Source organism: Tympanuchus pallidicinctus, unplaced genomic scaffold (genome assembly GCF_026119805.1).
Source record: "Tympanuchus pallidicinctus isolate F22 unplaced genomic scaffold, pur_lepc_1.0 scaffold5, whole genome shotgun sequence".
Lineage (NCBI taxonomy): Eukaryota > Metazoa > Chordata > Aves > Galliformes > Phasianidae > Tympanuchus > Tympanuchus pallidicinctus.
Genome location: NW_026294769.1, coordinates 26,011,052 through 26,032,696, shown reverse-complemented (window position 1 = coordinate 26,032,696; position 21,645 = coordinate 26,011,052). Strand labels below are relative to the sequence as shown.

General features: G+C 38.1%; 1 protein-coding gene across 12 annotated transcripts in view; it reads right to left on the bottom strand.

The window, feature by feature from the left end:
• The window catches only part of PIEZO2 (piezo type mechanosensitive ion channel component 2), a 289,987-nt gene that overhangs the window by 125,198 nt on the left and 143,144 nt on the right, over positions 1–21,645 (bottom strand). For all 12 annotated transcript variants that reach the window (XR_008211266.1, XM_052704103.1, XM_052704107.1 and 9 more), the window contains exon 5: positions 8,546–8,708. Coding sequence is in view for 11 of the 12 variants with exons in the window: in XM_052704103.1 (XP_052560063.1) it covers positions 8,546–8,708 (163 nt within the window). In the remaining variant the exon portion in view is untranslated. The remainder of the gene's footprint in view (positions 1–8,545; positions 8,709–21,645) is intronic.

The following is a 21,645-nucleotide window of genomic DNA, read 5'->3' as shown; positions in this document are numbered from 1 at the left end:
TACCCTGAAAATGCATGTAGAAAAATTAACTGGAGTAACACAATATTCTCTAGACAGATCCATCTGTGAGTACAAAAGCTGGAAGAGAAATTTAAGTGCTATTTGTTTTACCATCAAAGGAACTGCAAACCCTTAATGGGATATAAATGATTGCAGGTTTAACCTTCAGTCAATACTAAACCACACTAAGGTATTCATTTATTGCATTTCCAATTTCTCAAGAAAGTGGAGAACTGCAGTTCTTACGAAACGTCCAGCATATGAGAGGCAGTATCTGTCCGCTTTTCCAACCCCAGAACAGATACAGAAACTTTCATAATGACAGTTCCTGTCATTCAACTTGAGCTGTATGGAAACAGAGCTATCTAGCAAGAGCATCTTTAAGATCAGCTAATATGAGATAGATGTGCTCAAAAGAGAACTCAGATGAGTCTACAGAACCTTTCTCTACACGAGCAGAGAGGAGGTAGGACTGCAGATTACCAGCCCAGGCTGCAAAAGAAACCCATCCTCCGGACTCAGCACTCTACACTCACAGTCAGTTCTGCATTAACTTCAGAGGAAAAGCCTACTAAATAAGCAGAGCTAATCAAACGTGTAACAATTGCAATAAGCAAGTAACTTTGCTAGGTGCAAGGTTAACAATAAAGAGGCCTTTTGGAATTTGAACAGCATTCTAAAACTGATTATACCAAGAAGAAAAGTCCTAAATCAACTTCAAATCCTATAATCTTAATGAAGAATTTTATCTCTGACTGGTCTAAAGCATTCTAAATCTTGGGTTAAATGCCTAAATACTACATAAAATTGGAAGACTTGTGACATCAAAAACAACTTTCAATACATCTGCAGGTTTTGACAGAAGGAACTGCGTGCAATTCCAGAGTAAAATATGCTGTAGGAAAGAGTCATTTGTTACACTAAAAAATGATCAAGATATACACTGGAAGCATTTAGGGACAAAGGCATTCAGAGATTCAGAGAAAATGAAAAAAGAAAAAAGAGAAAGAAAAAAAAAGCACAGTTCTGAAGCAGGAAGTCAAAATCATTAAATCCTGTATACAATAGATATTGTACTGAGAAGGCCAAAGATAGTTTCACTTCCAGTGTACCTACTGCACCTGAGCAAACATCAAGTGATCTCAGCACAAGACTCACTTAGTGAATATGGAAATAGAGTTTCACATTTCAACTTCAAAAAGCTGTCAGACATATAAGCCAAATGCAAAAGAGAGAGGAAGTCACAGGCAGAGTTTGGTGGTTTGGCCTGAGATGATTAAACATGGTTTTTAGTGAAAAGGAAATAGGAAGGCTTGGGTTATGACTACAAGGCACAATTCAGTACGAACTCTAAATAAGCTAGTGCAGATATGTGAAGCTGCATAGCACCCATATGGAGTAATTCCTGGATGAAGGAGTACACACATTGTACCATTATCCATCATGCTGAGAAGTATGATAAATAGCCCTACCGGAGTGCCATGATTATTGCAGTATTGCCTCAGCTCACATGGAAGTAGCCTGGGTACTTCTCCAGTACTGCCCTACAGAGCCACAGACTACTGTGATGAATGGGAGAACAGACTATCTAATCTATAAAAAGATACAAAATTGCTTCACTTCTTTCATCTTGCAAAACAAGCATCAAAGACGTATATGTATACATTTGCTTTCAAAATATCAGGGAAATAAATGCTAGAGAAGACATGATTCTGAATCAAAAGTGCACAAAAACAAAACAATATAATGCAGTCAGGAATATGTGTGGAACCTAAATTAGAGGATTTCTAACCACCAGTAAAACAAACAAACAAAAAAACACAAAAAAAACCCCATGAAACTCCAGAACAGTCTTGTCAGGAGCAGTGAGACAAAGAAAAATGGCCCTGTTTTAAGATGTGGCTTCCTGTCTTCCAGAGGGAATACAGCTGCCTGAAATAGTAGGAAAGCAAATTTAGATCCTTTCTTGGATTGTGTTATTCATACCTTAGGCTGATAAAGGAATTAATATTCTAATATTTTTCTCTCCTGGTTTACAATACTGCATCTCCAAACTTGGAACTGAAGATTGTTAAGAGAAAACCAATAAGACCAGAGGAGAGCTGTCACAAGAAGAATTTCATTACACATCTGCCTTGTTTCTAACCAAACCAGGGCAGGTGCATGCTGAAGTTTCATGCTAAACAGGCTAACAGCATTTGGTAATACATAATGTATTGCACTATGTAACATTATCTCACTGAGGCACTGCTGTAGTGTAATTGCGTATTTGTGTTAAGACTTATCCAAATACATGTGCATCAAACAAAGAAGCTAATGTAACTTGTAAACTTCTGACCCCGGTTAAGACAAGATGCATTAGAATTGTTACTGAGGGAGGCAGAGTAAGGTCTGGCAAACTTCACTACTACAAAGGCTGCAGGCAAAGAGATAAAGGTACTCTTCTTAAACCACATAAATAAGGTGTTACATCTTACTCTCACCACATCCAAAGCACACAAGGACCAACTGGGTTTGGACAGTTGTTCAGAGGTCAAAATCAAAGAAGTGTTTGTAATCTATTAGAAAAAGTGAGCAAATGTCATCAAATAAACATGAGGGGAAAAAAAAAAAAGAAAGAAAAGAGGGGTGAGGTGAAAGATGAGAATACAAAAAGAGGTGTCTTCATGAAGATAAAAAAGAAACCAAGATATTCATTACCTCTCTCTGTTTCCCTCTTTATTACCTGTAGCATCTTGATATGCTTATTTACCTTCTCTGAAGAAAAGCAGATACTGAAGAAGCCTAAACTGCAGGTGGGAATATGTCTACAGAAGTCAGAGCCAGATGGTCAAGCCAGGTGAATGTTTGATACTGTTAAATAACATTAGATGAAGAGTAACATAAACACAAAGCAATAAAGTCAGGAAAACTAGGCTCATCCCCGGAAAACAGGACAGTCATCTAGACAAGGTCATGAGCACCACTGTAAACAATTCGAAGGAGACCTGCAGGTGTGAGCAACTACAAGGAATGTGAAAACTCATCTTTCCCAGAGTGGGCCTTAGTCTGAATTAGTTCTGCTCATTACACAGGTTGTCCAAGTAGATGATGCATTAGTAGATTCACCCTATCCAAATCCTCTGACTCTTATAAGGATTGTAATCATACCATTATTTAGATCATTTATCTGAAATGCTGAGGCATTGATATCCCCTGTAGCTCAAGAGAACATTAGCTGTTTCAAGGAAAAATAATGAAAATGACCAAAGAAATGAATAAAAAAAAAGGAACAGGGATTGCTTACCTTCTGAAAGATGAATATGTAAGATAATAAATAACTTGATTTTCCTTATACCATTTCATGCTGTTTTACAACATGTAATACAAGAGACCTTCCATAAAATTAAAAGGTGTTAAATTTAAAATCAAATCAGAGAGCAGTTATTAAGTTGTGGAAGTCCTTGCTTCATGACACTGCTGAAGCCAAGAAATTAATGAGCTATTAAAAAGGGACTGGATAATTATATGTTTAACAAGACTATACAGAGTAGCTATAATTAACAACAACATTTTTGGAAGGTATATGAAACCATATGTTTTAGGATTAAAGCCAGTCTCTCACTAGGAGAGATCAAGATAAAAAGCAATATTGGAGATGGGGAAAAAGTTATCGTTAACTTGCTTATTGTGGTAATACACAAGGTACCAGCTATTTCCAGGATATGGGTCTAAATGGACCTTAGACAAAGCATGGGATGTGTATAACTCAGAGCTTGTCTGAACTATCCTGCATATGTTGCATTTGCACTCAGAGACTTGAATCAAAAGAGAGCTCTAAATGGACTACCTGCCTGATGTAAGCGTATGACAGACAGCCCCAGCCTATCAGCCTGATTATTAGAAAGTCAAAGTTAAGAAACTGAGCAGTTTGCTAAGAGACACAGAAGCTGAGATACAGATGAAGTAAGCAGCTTCATTTTTCTGAAGAGCGTCAATGAGAAACAAGCTCAAACAAACAAGGCAGCAAGGGCCTTGGAGGAAGCTGCACTGAAGACTGCAACTGTTTATTTCACTTAACATCAACACCTCTTGTAAAGATGAAGTTACACAATCTCACAAGGATATTTTTACCCTGTCAATTACAATATCAGGCAACAGTCACGAGAAAAAGCTACTTCCTTTCTAAAACCTACCAGACTGTATATACTGCATCTGCATTCTGGCATTTAAACCACCATCTGCATCAAATCAAAAATGTCATACTTTCAGCTGCAGCTGGAAGTTAACTGTTCTCTCTCATTTTCTTCCACCTTTTACACCTTGTGACTGGCATTGTGCTTTTCGGCATTTGCAATCTGGGCCCTTCTCCAGCTGAATTCACCTGCTTTAAATTTTCTGAGCCCTAATAAAAAAGGCCTGCAGACACGTTTGCTCCAAGTGTGCAACCATTTAGGGGTGGTAATGAGTTGGACTGCAGCCTGGTATCTGGCAGACCTTCCTACTTCATGACTCACTGTTAATTAAAACCACACTCTTTGCTTATTCCTGGGGTAGCGTTACTTACAAATAATTGAGAGTCTCTCACTGCCTTCCAACCTTCTATCCCCAGTTCTGTTCTGTAGAATACACTTTTCTGATGAAGATCTGTTTCTCTTAAAGTTGGACGCAATGTAATGAAGAAGGACATCCATTTTTAAATGAATCCTTGCTGTCCTTAATTCGGATTCTGATACTTTTTCTCATCTTGAGTTGCAGCTAATCCATGAGCGATTTGATCCCCTGTGCTCTACAGACACACATTGCTGGATGCTACTGCCACAGCTATGTACACAAACTGCTACTCAACTCCAGGCAATTTTTCCAGCATGCCCAGATAAAAATTGAAATATGATGCATTCATACAGAGCTTTGAAAAGGTCACTTTCAGAACTACTGAAATTATCACTGAACAGGCTTTCTTGTATTTAGAATTCAGAAGGAGTAGATATGCTACTCTTCCTTTTTTTTTAATTTAGCCTATTTCCAAGGTATTCCATGCTCCCCAAAAGCACAGATGTCTGAGAATTCCTCAAATAAGTTCATGCAAAAAGGTGAAGATGTAAGATAAATTCTCTGTTTTTCCTAGAAGTCAAAGTGCCCATTTCATGATGTTTAGGGCTACCTGTCAATCCAAAAAACTACCTCTCTTATCATATGATGGCTTATGTTAAAGGGAACCTAAAATATCATCTAGTTTCAAGCTTCCTGTTACATGCAGAGCTGTCACACACCAGATAAAGCTGCCCAAGATCCCCTCCAACCTGGACTTGAATGCCTCCAGAGATGGGGCATCCACAATCTCACTTGGCAACCTATTCCAGCACCTCACCGCCCTCTGGGTAAAAACTTCCTTCCTAACATTTAACCTAAATCTATGCTCTGTTAGCTTAAAGTCACACTCCCTTATCCTGTCACTATCAGAGTGTGTAAAAAGTCAGTAAGTACCCTCCAAATACTGGCAAGTCACGATGAGGTCTCCCCAAAGCTTTCTCTTCTCCAAGCTGATCTAGCTCAATTCCCTCACCTATTCTTCATAGGAGAGGTGCTCTAGCCCTCTGATCATCTTCATGGCTCTCTTCTGGACTTACTCCAACAGCTCTGCATCCCTTCTGTACTGGGGGCCCCGGCCTGGACACTATACTCCAGATGGGTTCTCACAAGGGCAGAGCAGACAGGAAAAATCCTCTCCCTCTCCCTGCTGGCCACTCCTCCTTTGATGCAGCCTAGGATATCGTTGGCCTTCCCAGCTGCAAGAGCACATTGCTAGGTCATGCCCATCAAGAGCACTATGACCTTCTCCGCATGGTTGCTCTCAAGCAGTTTTTCTCTGTACTTCTATCTGGAATTCTCTTGACATAAATGCAACACCTTGCACTTTGCCTTTCTTAAACGTCATTTATGGATCTGTTGAATCGGTTTAAATCAGCATATGCATTTTTAATAAATCTCTGACAAGTGGTGGCAGGAACTCTCAGCATAAGCTCTTCAACTCTCTAATTGGCTGTGGAGTTGTTCTAATAAACCCAGGACTATTTCCCTTAGAGGCACAGTACCAAGCTCAACAGTTCTCCTGAAGCGTTTGTTTGTAGGGCACTTATTTCTTTAACTCATTTTGTATTTTCTAATTCAATAGAGTTATCGTACCAGTACAGAGCCATGGCAAAACAAGCATCAATTAGATAACGCTGAAGTCAACTTTTCATTTAGTTTTTGCTTTTTTCAGTGGGCTTTATCAAAGAGGAATTGAAAATTATCTTGTAAAACCCACACGATTGGAGTCATTTCAGACCATGCCAATATTTTTCCAAATTCAGACACTCAGCTGCATGCTCTGCATATGCATTAGGTTCCTTACAGTCCTGCCAATTCCTAGCAGATTCAGCTGCTTCTGCAGCCTCCTAACTAGCAGAAATGATTCCAGGATGTTATATGCAGACACCTACAAAGAGAAAGTTGAAGTTTGGAAAATATGTGTTTAACGTGTATTTAATTTTCCACTCTCCATTTTACTTCATCTTTAAAAACAAGCAGGTTATTCCGATGTAAATCCATAATTTCAGCTGTGAAGATCAGAATTCCTCAAAACACTGGGGATCACCTCACATGACAGTATGTATTACACTTCAAAAAAAAAACATCAGCTGTGGTGAAGTTTTTGGTGCCACTATATCTAAACACAGCTGCAGTGTTCACTAAATAATCTATAATGCATACAGCCCACAGAATATAAATAATATTTCCTGGGTTTTGATGCGAAGAAGTGAAATATATTTGTGCAGATTTCCATTTGCCTGGTATCAGTGTCCCTTTGCAGTCAAAGTTTTCTCTTTCTTCTCACCTCTACTCTTCCTTTGTGGATTATTCTGGTACCTTTAATTGTATCAGTGGAATGCCTTGAGTTAGCCACGAGTCCATGACACATGCAATTTAAAGCTGCCCTCTGTTCTATGTGATCACTGCTGGTTAGCTCAGTTTTTTTTTCTTGCATTCCAGGCAGATCTATTGAGCCCTGCTTGGCAGACAGCATCCCTTGTTTCCATGAGACTGATCTCCCTTCTCCTGCCCAGACTCTAGGCTCTGAACTAACCAAAAAGTTAATATTTAAACACTATCATATAGATTCAGAGGAACCTCAGCATGTTCTTTTGTCTTTCTTCCGAGCTTCTGCTATTACATTACTCCTATTTTATGCATATGCAAACACATTTTTTATCCAGGAGGCCAAGGGCTTCAGAGAAGTTTATTAGAGCCCACTTTGGTAAAATATTACTTTTAGTAAAGACAGATTGAACACAAAATCTAACAATTAGCAACTTTTCTTAATGCTTCTAGTTTCTCCCCTTACAGTCCTAGATTCCAGCTGCTAAATCCATTCTGCACAGCTCCAGAGATAAAGCAGATTTAAAGCAGGTAAAACTGGCTTCCCAGAGACATGGCAGAACCGTGTGTATTCATATGACACTGAGGCCGATGTATCCTTCAGTGTGTAATAAAAGGGTGTAATCTTCAGGCAACCCTCAGCTGCCTGGAGAGCATGTAAGAAATTGCAACTGGATGTAAAGCACAGTCCTGATACTGATCTTTCTTGGGCTAGAAACTCAACTAGCTTATGGCAATACCACGAACCAGACAACAGAGAATCACACAGAAATTTTTCTCCCTCTAACACCAAAGTGGACAGCTGATCTCCTCAATGCTTTACCCACTTTTAAAGTGCAGTTTCTTTTTGCAATGAGCAACTTGCAACTTTCTCCCTTAAAACTGGAGTTTTGAGGGTAAAGAAAAAGACATTTCCTTCATATGTAAACCAAGGTTGAAAATGAGACACAAGGCATGCTAGACAGTCTGATAAAAAACATGTCAAGACTGATACTGGGAATTTCTCTGTACCCTGGGCTAAATTCCCATTACGGCTTTTTGTATTATAAAATTGTTTCCCTTCATATGTGGAATTTTCTGTGTTCACGATCTCTGCCATTCTTCCCACTAGTCAAATATACAGCAAACACAACAATAATTCCAGCTGCATCATTCCCAAGAACTATCATCAAGCTTACTCGACTGTTTGCATAATCACTGCTTTAGACAATTCCCTTCCTGAACATAATGCGCAGTCTCTCCGCACTTCTGCTAAGAGTCATTTCTGATCATTACTTAGATTCTGCTGTTCTTTAAACCAAGTTTGGAAATGTGGGCACTAACTAAAAGGCTGAGCAATGTATGTAGCAAAAATCCTTTTCAGACTTAATTAGAAACCCTGGTGAAGAAACACACGGTGGTCAGCCTACCTGTTAATTCAAAACAATTTGAAAATTCAACAAAACTACCAGTTTTCATATTCTGCTCTGTTTTCTGGAGACAACAGTAGGTTTTCCACTTCAAAATTAAGTGTTGAGTTTTCTGTTTGTAAGTATACTTAGCATATTCCATGCTCATCAGACTAATTCAGGATACAACTCCCAACAATAATGCCAAAGTTCAGTATCAGCTATAAGCAGTACAGACAAAAATGAGTATTTGATACCATTTCCTCATTTTCAAACTGCACGTTGCACTGCACCGCATCCTCGCTTATTGCCTTCTGAACCATGTTGCGGCAGAGGAGCCATATTGTCAGGCTCGCAATGAACATCCCGATGTCTGGTACAAATAGTCTGATCACGTTGCCAGCATCTGCTCCTTTCACACTGCATGAGATGAAAAAAAAAAAATAAAAAAAAAGAACAAAAAAACATTTGTTACTTGTAAGGACGTTTTCGATTGGAACAGAAAGTTAGCTCGAGGCAAAGAAAAACCCCCAAAACCCAATTGTAAGAAAGATTCAGAATTCCGGGAATATGAGGAGGACCAAGAGCTCTAGACAGAGCTGTTTTTGCTTTGCAGAAATACAGAATAAGTGATTATTCGCTGGGAGCTCACATCATCATATTTTGCTGATACTTCATATTTTGATTAACCTAAGTCTGAATTGATTTCATGGTGAGCAACACGTACAAGAAACATTTCATGCGAGTTCCTAGGAGAACTATGTATGTAAATGGCAATCTCTTTATAGACATCATTGGCAAAGACAACAGCATCCAGCTCCACCAAGCTGGAGTTCCAGTCATCCTTGAAGGGTGACATGGTTGGAAAGGTCTGCAATGTTTTAACATGCCTCATTCTGTTAGTATTTTAATATGTTAATATCTTTTATTCAAACAAACCTTCTGAATATCTTTTCCGGTATTTAATACGCGCACTTAAGTACTAATATTTAAATATTAATTAAAGAGAATCAACTAGCTCCCTACCATGAAAACCTTTCTACTCTTCTGTATGAATTTTATCTACAAAGGGAATATCACTACTCTGCTATGTAGATTTAATTGTTTATGCTGGAAAATATGAGCTTAAGGGTTTGGACACAGTGTTTGAATTTGGTTCACTGTTAAAACGGAGAACTTGGATTCAGATTTAGTGGCACAATGAACGGTTTGTTAAGCTGCTGCAAGTACTTACTGAACTTTTAGCTTTCATTAATGAGAGGATATAGCCTTCTAAGTTTTATTAATGAGATGTTGTAACTTTAATGAATTCAAAGTATACCTGCCAATCACGACATTAACGCAGTTCTGATTTTAACAGATTTTTTAGGCCTTTGTTTCTGTAATCATTTCTGAGGACAGATGAGTCATCTGTATAGCTCCTTGGGTTTAGGTGAGTGGGTTAGACTAGTTGTTCATCGCCTGCTACCAAAGTATAAAATCTTGATAGTTTATGTTAGAGGTTAAAAAAAAAAAAAAAAAAAAAAAAAAGATGGCCCTTCTGTCCTTTCTTTACTGTTAGCAGCTTTGAAGCCTTAAAAAAAAAAAGCTATGTGTGAAGGAGTTATCTGCAATGTTTTAAATTTGTCGTCATGCTAGCAGATCTGAAGTACCTAAAAAGCCTCCGATGTGATTAGGACATGACCGCTATCAGGAATCTTGCTAGCCTGCTTCATCTAAATCCAAGATCCTACATTTCCATTTTTGCCATCACTACTGCTGACCCAGCATTTCCTTGTAAATGAAGGGAAACTTCAACTCTACAAACAAGAAACTTCTTCCTTGGATGCTCTTTACTGTTACAGTCACACATTCTAGCAGCTAAGTGGCTTCAAAATGTTTCATTAACAGCATCAAGTAGTACTGAAGCAGGGAAAAAAATTAAGTAACTGAAAAGTTTGTAAAAGAATGAGGTGGCTAAGTCCTCAATGGACTGCTTGTATGTTTTCCTGCGCTGCTGTTTCAAGGAAAATGTGCCACAGAGTAATCTGGTGCATGACAGGACAGCCAATCTGTTTAATGTTACAGAAAATACAGTCTTGGCATGTGAGTTCATTCTGCAGCACTGCAGTTCTGACACCAAAGATCACCTCATGAAGGCACTTACTTTACAGCATCTCCTTTGGCAGGAAGTAATAAAAAGTACACTTCTAATAAAACAAACTCCCAACAACAACGTACCCAGGATTCACAACCATAACAATGAATTATCTGCACATATCCCAACTGCTATCCTACAAGCTGCCTATTAAGGCTGTTTTCTTAAACACGTGCCAACAAAATCTGAATTCTTGATTCTGAAAAGTATCACATGGGTATTTTTTTTTTAGAATAAGTTCAATAAAACTGAAAGCAGCGTTAGTTTTAGAAAAATATACATTTGCTTGTGTCATATTGAAAAATCGTATATATGTAATACTTCTACATACAGATTTTTCTGTATGCAGGCATGGGGTCCCAATAAAAATTAGTTTTGCACCACATCTGAACTTAAGGGACAAGTCAGTTGTCTTCAACCACTCCCTCACAAACAAGTTAAGAGCCTTCATAACCAGCACTGCTGAGGTGTACCAGGTTCTCCCTGCTCACACTGTACTCCTGCGGAGCCAGGCTGGGTCGTCCTCCTCCTTCAGCACCCCCAGAACAAGACGACCCTGCAGGAGCACCACCTCTGTCATGGCTCACATTTCTTTCCACTAACCCAAACCAAGTGTCTTTGATTTTTCAAAATAAATCATTAAGTTGTGTTGTTGTGAAAGATGTAATGTGCGGCTCAGGCTGGCTATAGAGAGTGATACTGAGCAGTGATACTAACCACAGAACAGGGAGAAACCCTGCAAATGAATAGCTTATTCACCAGAACCATTCACAAATGCACACTGTCCTCAGCTCCCCATGAAAAGGAAAACAAATTGATCTCAGCGTGATAATTAAAGAGGAAACAAAAGTTCACTTGAAAATGGAGAAATGCATATTCTCCTACAAAGCAGAGAAATATACTGCTTCATTTGACCCCAAACAATTTACTACCCAGCTTTTCATAGCATCAGCTAAACCAAAAATCAGTTATTCCCATTTGTTATCTCTGGCAGGACAAAAAAAGAAAAAGGTAAATACTGCAATAATTCCACAAACATTTCTCACTTTATTTATGCATTCACACGTGGTCATACTTAGCATTTGATAACAGTCTACACATTGTGCTTGTCCCTCCAAAGGAAGCTCTCTTGTGATGGAATTAAACCGGAAACACAGTAAACCAATTCCAGAGATCTCCTAGGGAAACTGTTCCTTTTAATCACTTCAAGAATCAGAGTAAAATGAACTGGGCATAGACATAGTACAGCATTGTTTATTCACTTAGACTACAAAATTTTCCTACAAGGAGAGCTTAATTGCAATAGATACCTCGACTGAAACTTACACAATTCTTAAGACAAGGAAGAATGACTACGACTAGGATTGCAAGAGCTCCTCTGCAACTGTGTGAAACTATTCTGTCATGTCAACAGAGAATATAGTTAGCTGTGGACATACAGAATAAAACTCCTATTTCATATACACAGTCAGAGAGAATGCAAATGCATTGGAGGACTGAAGTGAGCATTATTTAATCAAAATAGTTGTCCTTGATGCTCCTGAAGTAGCATTTGAGTTTTCTGAAAATAGTTACATATTTTTCTGCTTTCCAGAATAACGGTTCCTCACAAATTAGAGTTACTCATTTTTCTACTGAATACACAAAGCTTTAGTTAACTATGAAACATTGATGCTGCATTATGTGGTTCAATTTCACTTCTTAGGAATGGTATTTTCCTTGCTATTTCAGATTTGCAGAATAAAAGCAGCACAACCCCAGAGCTATTAGAATTAAAAATGCATTCTTCCCTATCGCACTATTCGTAACCTGATCTATCCTAGCCTTATATGTATATGTATATGTATAACACCAAAGAGAACAAAACCCAAACAACTTCACACAAAGAATGAACACCAATAATCTTTGAACTCCAAATATTTAGTATTTTCTTAAGAACAAAGATGTTGGGAAAAATCCTGTCTTAAAGAGAAATCAGATTAGCTCAGTATCTATCTGCAACATACTGTAATGTTAACTTTATGTGAAATGATAATGCTGATTATCCTAACAAAGCCTTGTAAAAAGCCTGATCTTATACTGAATACTTGTTCAAAAGTATTAAAAAATATTTTTTATCATAGTTTCACAAGTTCCTCCAAAGCCATTCACTGCATGCTGTACAACCTACTGTATGGAACATGCTTTAGCAGAAGGGGAGGCACGGAGTAGATGACATATGGAGGCCCCTTCCATGCCCTGTGATTCCATGATTTCTTCAGTTCTCTCAGGGGTTTTTGTTAGTAGCTGACTGCTTTCTAATGAACTGAGTTCACAAAACTTGTTAGGTAATGTATTAAGAATTTATAGGTAATAAATTAAGGAAGAGATGCATAGTGTCTAAAACTTTCCATTCATCTTGCTCGATTCTTATGAGATATCTGACATTTCAAAGTGGATCTTGTGTTAAGGAATAATTAATTCACCACCATAGATGTGTGCAGCACAATTTCCATTGGCTTCACCTGCAATCGTAAACTGGATTGGAGGCAAATCAAACCCAAGTATCATAAGCACAGTTCCTGAAAAATGTAGACTGGCAGTGTTACGTACGAGCTGTACCATGCAGGAGCAAATGCAGCTGTTTATCAGCAATATCCTCTCTATGAACCAAAAAATTGTGGAAACTGAGGATACCAAAGACAAGAAATCAGACTGCCTCATGTATGTGCTTGCTGATGGAAGTGGATCTCAATAATGGTTGCAGCTAGGAAAAAACTGAAAAAGGCCCCTTGTCTCCTCTGACTTTGAACTGTGGATAAAACGTCTGCCTCTGTAATTCCACTGCTCAAGGATTCAAACATAACCTGTCAGGGTCTAAGGACTGTGGACCTCATCGCAGGCACAGCCAACACTTCCCTGGACACAAGGCGCTCAACAGTCTGCATTCACGCTGGTGTGACTTCTCCCTGCCAGTTCAAATGGCAAGTCAGACCTGAAGTTGGTTCCAAAGGCAACCTAGATATGATCCTCAGGGCAAACTACGCAGTTTGCTAAGAGCTGGTAGGTCTGCCTTCAGTCCTTTCCTTACCTCATGCTCACCCACTAACTGAAGGCAAGGAACATTACAAAAGCAAAACAGGGTTTTACTGTCATATTAATATTAATGTCCACAGGGCTGTGCATGACCATTCTTAATCCTGTGCTTCCTTAATATAACTGTCAAATGCCATGTTTTATCCAAAATACCTGAAATTACATTTTGAGAGAATTTTGGTCATGCAAAGTAAAAAACTGAGAGGAAGAGGGAAGCAAAAATGCACAGAGAGGCAATTATAAAAATATTTAGCATGCAGTGACTTACCCAAGATACAAGTTCAAAAGGCTCCCGAAGTATTTGTAAAATCTTAATGACTGCTTACAAATGACATTTGCATGAATTCAAAAACCAAAAGTACACTTCACTTTCTCAGAACAGACAGTTTGCAAGGAAGAACACTTTCTGTATTGCAAAAGCGCTTAACCACATATTAACCAAACATTTGCTTCCCAAATACTGCTGTGCATGCAGAGGGAGTGCAGCTATTTGAAACCAAGTGCAAGTGGCAAGATATTGGTAGGTCACTGCTTGCACAAACCATTCAACATTAAAAAATTAATATGTGGGTATGTGCATGGATATGTGCAATATGTAAAAAGCTAGTTTATGCCAAGTTTTCTTTTTTAAAGCACTCACTGTCTCTTGTTCATCATCATTGATCGTCTAGGAAAGGGCAAATTTCAAGCTGCCCCAGGCAACACACACAGGGCATAAAATTTAGCAGGGATTTAGCAGCTATCACGCAAAGCACTCACTTGTGCTACTGCCAGACTTGTGACAGCACAACATAAAGCTTGCTTTGCCAGTGTCCTGCAGCTCCAAATTTGCAGCAGAATCGAAGCTGCACAGCCAAGGAGGAAGTGAGCACATTCCCATCCACACCCATGGTGCAGCGCGTGCCAGCCCCTCAAGGCTGTGGGAATGACAAATCAATCCACAGCACAAATTATTTCAGGTCAAAATGGGAACATGATCCTGAACGGGGGCAGAGCCAAAATGAGCAGAAGAGAGCAGAGGATGCTTTAGCTGCAGGGGTATTTTACTCTGGATTCTTCAAAGAGACTTTCTATCACAAGAATGTATATTCCTCTCTAGCTTCTCATTTACACACTAAATGAGACTTTTCCAAAGCACTAATTCAGGAATCACTGATCACTGCAAAACACTCACAATTAAATCAGTTGGTCCATAACGCTCATAAATACTTGGTGAATGACAGCTAACTGTTTATGGAAAGGCATACAGATATGTTCCACAATAGTCCTGACTAAAAAAAAAAGTGCTGAAAAGACTGAAGGAGGCTGACATTCTGTGGTTATTTCAACACATATTTTGCTCTCTTTGCAGCTTTTACTAGTTGGAGCACAAACAGACCATCATTTCATACTACTTTTTATTTCATTCTAGAGCCAGCATATAATGCACTCACAGAAAATAAAAGACACATATGATTTTTTCAGTCAGCTGTAGATATTTCTCTCAATTATAGCAAGTGACATTGTAAATTACTGTCATTTTACAGAGCCAGATTATCCTCAATACAGAATAAAGGCACGCAGCCACTAGGAAATGCTGCTGTTCAAGCTGGAGTGCCCAGAACATTTCACTGAAAGCATGGAGGACCCATCTGCATCCACTTGCCTACTCCTAATTCAAAAATATCCAAGTGTCATCCCCGCCAATTGGCATGGACGGGAACATCCACAAAGACTGGACAGAAGAGAACAAGATTACCTTCACCTCTGTCACTGTCAAAAAATCCCAATGACTCAGAGGCCAACATCCAGTTGATTTCCATTGAAACTGGCCAGAAGTAGCATCCTAATTTAAATTTGATGCACTTTTGTAAAATTCTAGAAATGAATGTCAAACTAAATATCCTCATGCCCAAGTTGTAACTTCTTATTTTTCTTAACATGGAACACAATGAAATAGTTCCCAGGTGACAAATGTTCTTTGTTTATATGGAAGGGGAGAAGACAGATTCCCTGCATTACTTGGGGCTACCTGGACAATGGCTGGGATGGATAGCATCTGAAGACCCTTCTCAACTGCAGAAGCCAACTGTGGCACTGTTTTGTTGTCTGGAAGACTTCTGCTTTGGCCAAGCATTGTTAAGGATGATCCCATCCTTGGGTCTACTCAGACCCAAATGGAGCAAAGAGATGAAGTAAAGCACTCCTAATTTTACCTGAAAATGGAGTGCCCCCATCACCATCCTGCATTGGCCTGTTTAGCCCCTGGGCATGGTTCGATAGCACTCCATTGGCCACAGCCTTCACAGAACCATAGAATGGCTTGGATTGGAAGGGACCAACCCCCTTGGTACAGCAGGGCCACCAACCTCTAGATCTGGTACTAGACCAGATTGCCCAGGGCCCCATCCAACCTGGTTTTGAACACATTCAGGGATGGAGCATCCACAACCTCCTTGGACAGCCTGTTCAGCAGCTCACCATTCTCTTGTGAAGAACTTCACCCTCTCATCCAATCTAAACCTCTCCTCCTTGAGCTTAAAACTTGTGTTTCACAAGCCAACTAACATTTGGAGGTCTAGTAGCATCATAGCATGGCTTGGGTTGGAAGGGATCTTAAAAGATCATTCAAATTCATCACCCCTAATTGATTTATTTATGAACAAAATGCAACAATAACAACAACAGAAAAAAATAATAAAACAAAGCTAAATGGTTAAGCATAAGTCCTAGAAAAATTGTGGATAGTAATTGCAATGCTGATTGCTCTCCAGAGGAAAACAAAGACTAACTTACATCTGACTACTGGTGACTTTAGCACTGTATTGCTCTCAGCTACCACTGTACTGCAGGAGGCCAGGCTGTGCCAAGAAAAACATTGACAACAGACTAACAGTTCAAGAGCTTGAACAACATAGGCCATAAAATACCCTCTATCAGATGTTTGCTTCCTTTGAAAGTTAGCTGAAATTAATTTAGCTGCGGAAAAAAAAAAAAAAAAAAAAAAAAAGCAGATGAGGTGGCATAGTACAACATAATAACCTAACGAAAACAGTTGGACAAAAAGTTTTCTATTGAATGGAGATGACTTCTGAAAGGATCTTCAGGAATTGCTGATCCAGCATAGACGGTCAGATCAATATGACACCGCTAAGTACGCTACAGAGGCACTAGAATCCTGCAGCAGAAATTATACAATTGTCCAGATGCAGAGAAAATTTCTTCTTAATTGCAGTTAACAAGGAAAACATATCCAAACTATAAAATCTAACACAGCTATGAAATCTCACTTAGAGAGACTGCTCTGTCATTAGTTCCTTCCCTCTGTTCCATGATACTCCTTCACTTGTTGCGTCTTGTTTTAATTTGTGGTACAGCATTACATGAATCAGGTTACTCTTTGGGCAAAGCATCCAGATCATCATAGCATATTCTCAGAATTTTTATAAAGTAATAAATATCCACTTTTCAGTAGGACCATAGCTTTTAGTTTCAATGGAGTACAAATAGATTTTCTCATCACATTATTAAAAATATTCCTGCTCAACTTTAATTCCCCTTTAATCTCACTGGGTTGCTGACTGCATGCATGTTGCAGTTTGTAGCAGAAAGTAAAATTACCTAAGGAAAGCTGATACAGCAAGCAAAAAAAATCATAATGATACGGCTTGTAACTAACAAAGCTGTATCTCAGCTCATATGGATTCCTTTAGGAATGTTTAGCTCCATTTCTTCCAGAAAGAACAAGATTTACAACATGACACAAGGTGTACAAGTGAATGGGCTATGCGATAACACAAAAGATCCAGAAAGACAAATCCACAGGAATCCACAGGCTTTGTTATTCTGCTGCGTACTGTGCAATTTGTTCACTCTTGACTTTAAGGCATTGAGATCAGCATTCAGAGTAAGTGGATCAATTAAGTAATTTCACCTTATAGTTTCAGTCTCTGAGTCTGCTTCCCATTGTAGTAATCATGTCATAAAGCCAGAGACTGATGTCAAAAGTGACACAGAATTGAAGTTGGGCTTGAAGACACCTTGTTCCTTTGCTAAAGACATACAGAAATAAAGAGAACAGATGAAGTAGGTGGATGTTTCGGAGACAGCATTAAAAACTAATAAAGATCTTTATCTTTCAAAGGTTTGTCATCTCTTGGACAGTAAAGAGTAGGATGATAAAGTTCCTGATTCACTCATTTTGCTGGGGAAAAAAGAGAGCCAAATTATCAGCTGATACCAATTATAAATTATTGGTCAAGATTAGGAAAGGGATATGAGGGCAAAGCAGCCTGATTTGTAGCAGCAGTGAACTGGAACAGATGTGAGCATCAAGCCATACACCCTACCCTCCAATGTCTTTTCCCCTATATGGTAGCCCATGAAGGAAAATCTTGGCTTCTCAATGTTCACATAATTCCATATTTCACAATAACTGTATATATTCCTTTGCATTCTGACAGTGTGCAGAGGCTACACAAGTCCCTAGTGAACTGGGTGTGTTAACCTCTGCTCCATTTTTCTCATCATGTGCATATGGAAAAGAATATTTACTAGCTGCTTGGAAGAGCCAGCACAGAACATTCAGTCATGTCACAGAGCCTACTAAAATTTTCTGTGTTTGTTTTTTTTCTTCTTTTCTTGTCTATTGTATTTCTCTCAGTTTTTGAGTCATTCTGAGTATTTCTAGAGCTGTCAAGAAAAATGACTGTTTGTCCACACTTCAAATGTTTTTTAGAACTAGAATACAGTGAGGGTCTCACAATTAAAATTTCATGATGAACATGCTTAAGATATACAGCTAATCAATATTTTGCTCAAATGTTATCAGATAGAAGATAATTGTTGAATGAATGTGAAAGAACTCCATTAATCAAAATTAATAATAAAAAAAAATCAAAATTAAGAATAAAAAAATGTGTTCTTTTGCCTTTGAATTATACCAGGCTTTTTGTGTCACTGCATGACTTCTTATCCTTGGTTTTTGCATTCAGGTGCTCTATCCACTGACTGACTCTTGACTGACTTTACATTTTCAATTTAAAAGATTTAATTGTTCATTCACAACTGCATCTGCTATAGCAATGAATCTTTTGGTAATGCAGTCACTTGCCAATGTCATCACACAGCAGGGTGATGCAGTCTGATGGCAAACATACATACGGTCAAGCTGCAAGATGACAGTAAATAAATAAAATGAAACCAAAGTAGCTTTTACATGCTGAAGCAGAAGAAAGAAATTTCATGTCACTACAGTGAGTGGGAGGGAAGGGAAGAAAGAGATGACAGAGGGAGAAGAAGATAGATTACACTGTGGTTTGCAGCAGTATGGAGCAAATATAAAAACTGTACTGCCTTCTCCACTCTGGAAGCTTACCTGCAGTTTAATGAATTAGTTTCATGTCTTTCTCGTAGTGCAGTATCAGTCTAGCATATTGGGGACTAAGTTAAAACCATTCCCACATTAAGATTGAGAGGCAGTTGCATGATTAGTGTTGCAAAATGGTCTTTCACAGCTTAAGCATTACTGACCATCTTTTTTTTTTTTTTTTTTTTTTTTTTTAAAGTTTCACCCTGTAGAGCCAAGTGTGAGATTCACCAGCTTCCCCTTACAAAAAATATACATATCCATATCCATTTTCAGCCCTCGTGGCTACAAGGAAAAGGTTTGAAAGGTGACAACTTTACTCTTAAAGTTTAGAAGCTAGGAGGAAAAAAAGCATAACTTCAAAATCCTTTCACTTCAAAGTTATATGTGAATATTTCTAGTGAGGCGGTTGATGCCCCCATGTTTTTTTTTTTACTCAAGATGCATTTGCATAACGCCTTCAATAATATGCTTTAACTTTCGATTAGCCCTGAAATGTCAGGCTGTTGGAATAGATGAACTTTGAAGGTCCCTTCCAACTGAACTAATTCTACTCTTGTTCTATTCTACTTCCATTTTATTCCATTCTGTTTTTGTCATCTGGTTCTTTTATGTGTAATTACCTTAAATTTGGCAATAGCAGGAACAAATACCAAAAAGACTCTTTATCTCAGAAAAACAAAATGATACAGCATGGAAAAGAAAGACTATACATCATTTATTACTAGGAATATACTGAAACACACATGTCTCTGGTACATTCATCTGAGTTTATCTACTATTGTACACCTTCTTACAGGCAAGAAGTAGTAAAAGCAAATTAGAAAATAAAAATATTCATGTTTTTCAAACAGAGTTGCAAAGAAGTGGCTAGGTTTTTTTCAGAAGTTACGAATACAGACATGCCATCTGGAAACTGAAATCTTCATTGGCCCCAAAAATTGTGTGTTTACAATGCCATGCTAAAAACTCAGTACTTCCCATCCCTAAACTGACTAACTTGCCCAAGTTCTGTTCTCAATAAAATATGCAGTATTACAAAGGGAGTACAATAAGAGATAGTACTAAGGTGAAAAAATTCAATTTGCATTTTTACCCAAATTGCTCAGGTAATCTACCTTTAGGACGGGAAGCATGGATTAAGCACATATTAAATCCCCACTTTTTCATTACCCTGTTTCCCAAAAGCTACCAGAAGGGGTGGATACATTGGAAAGTAATTTTATAGAAGTATTTGGCTTAGCTTCTAAATAGATATTTGCTCTACAGTTAGAGAAATACTACATTACATAGAAACTACCTTCACCCACACTGATAAATAGATGTTTCAAGATCTGTTTGAAGGGCTTTTCCAGATGGGGCATATTTCAAAGTTGACTCTTTCTTAGAGAACAAAAAACCAAATACAAAAGCCACAACTCAAAGGTCAGCTCTCCATGGTGTGGTTCAGGAAAAAGCAACAGCTATAAGGTTTCTATGATGCTTAGCATGACATCATGACAGCACAGTTCAAAAGAAAATATTTTACATGGACTTTGCTCCAGTAGAATTTCCTACTTAAATTTTTATGTAAGCATGACAATAAGAACAATAAATGTAGTAAAACTGTTAATTTATTAGGAACATACATATTAGAAAGCATACACTAAGGGAAGACTATGTTTGAAAAAATGGATTAGTTTTTTGTAAAGAAAATGAACAAGGGTGATGAATAGTAGATTCTTGGCTTCTGAAATACTGCAGTAGAAGTAGATTTAGTTAATACTTCAATTTGGAAAATTAGAAGTAGGAAATTGATTCAGTTACTTTCCTAGCACTTGTAACAAAGATTATACATAAAACGTTGAAGAGTCAGAAGGATTATTGAGTTACAAACTCAGTTCTCGAAGTGACTCAGGCACTTAGGAGATGTTATATTGATGTTTTTAAATGTTAAATTGTTTGATTAATTGCTCGATTTTTACTGTTCTCTTAGTCCAAAGGTACCTCCCTGCTCACTCCTTCCTTTATAGGAAAGAGAAGAAAGGGAAAAGGGAGAAGGGAGAAAGAAGGGAGAAAGAAAAGAAGGGAGAAAGAAGGGAGAAGGGAAAAATTCTTCACAACCTTATTGCCAAATTCCACAAACTGGTTGAAATTTGAATATGATCACTCAGTCTTGTTATCATTGCAAACATCTATGAAATAGAGTCTCTAGTGGGAAGTAAAGACCATTGGCAAACATGCTGACATTTATCCTCTACTAGATCTGGAGATAGATTTAAATATTTGATCTATTAGTATGTGGGAAATAAATGGATAGATGGATAGATACACAGAAAGACAAACAAGGAGGCCTACCCACAAAGGATCTTGTAATTAATAATGCTGATGTGCTTCTCATCTACTCATAGTCAAACCTGAGATTTACCACAGGTATATCACAGAATTAAAAGATGGTTTATTTGCAAGAGAACTGTCTCCAGGATGTTTGCATACCAGATTTTTTGGTATGTGAACAAGAGGCTGGAGAGGAAGAAAAACTGTCATGCTTCCTGTGAGAAAGTGACTTCTTGATTTTTAGCAACTCCGTGCAGAGGAGTAACAGAAAACCATCACACAAAAGTGTACTATTTGTATAATGAACACGATTTTCCTCTCAGCTACCTGGAATGACGTCCATCTTGGATTTTCAATCTCTAAATTCTCAGTAAATTAGACTGCTTAAAATGATTGAAATAACCTACTAGATGTATCTTTTTTTTATGTTGCTAAGAATCAGTTTATGCGTTGGTTTCCTAATGTTTACTTTCATGAGATAT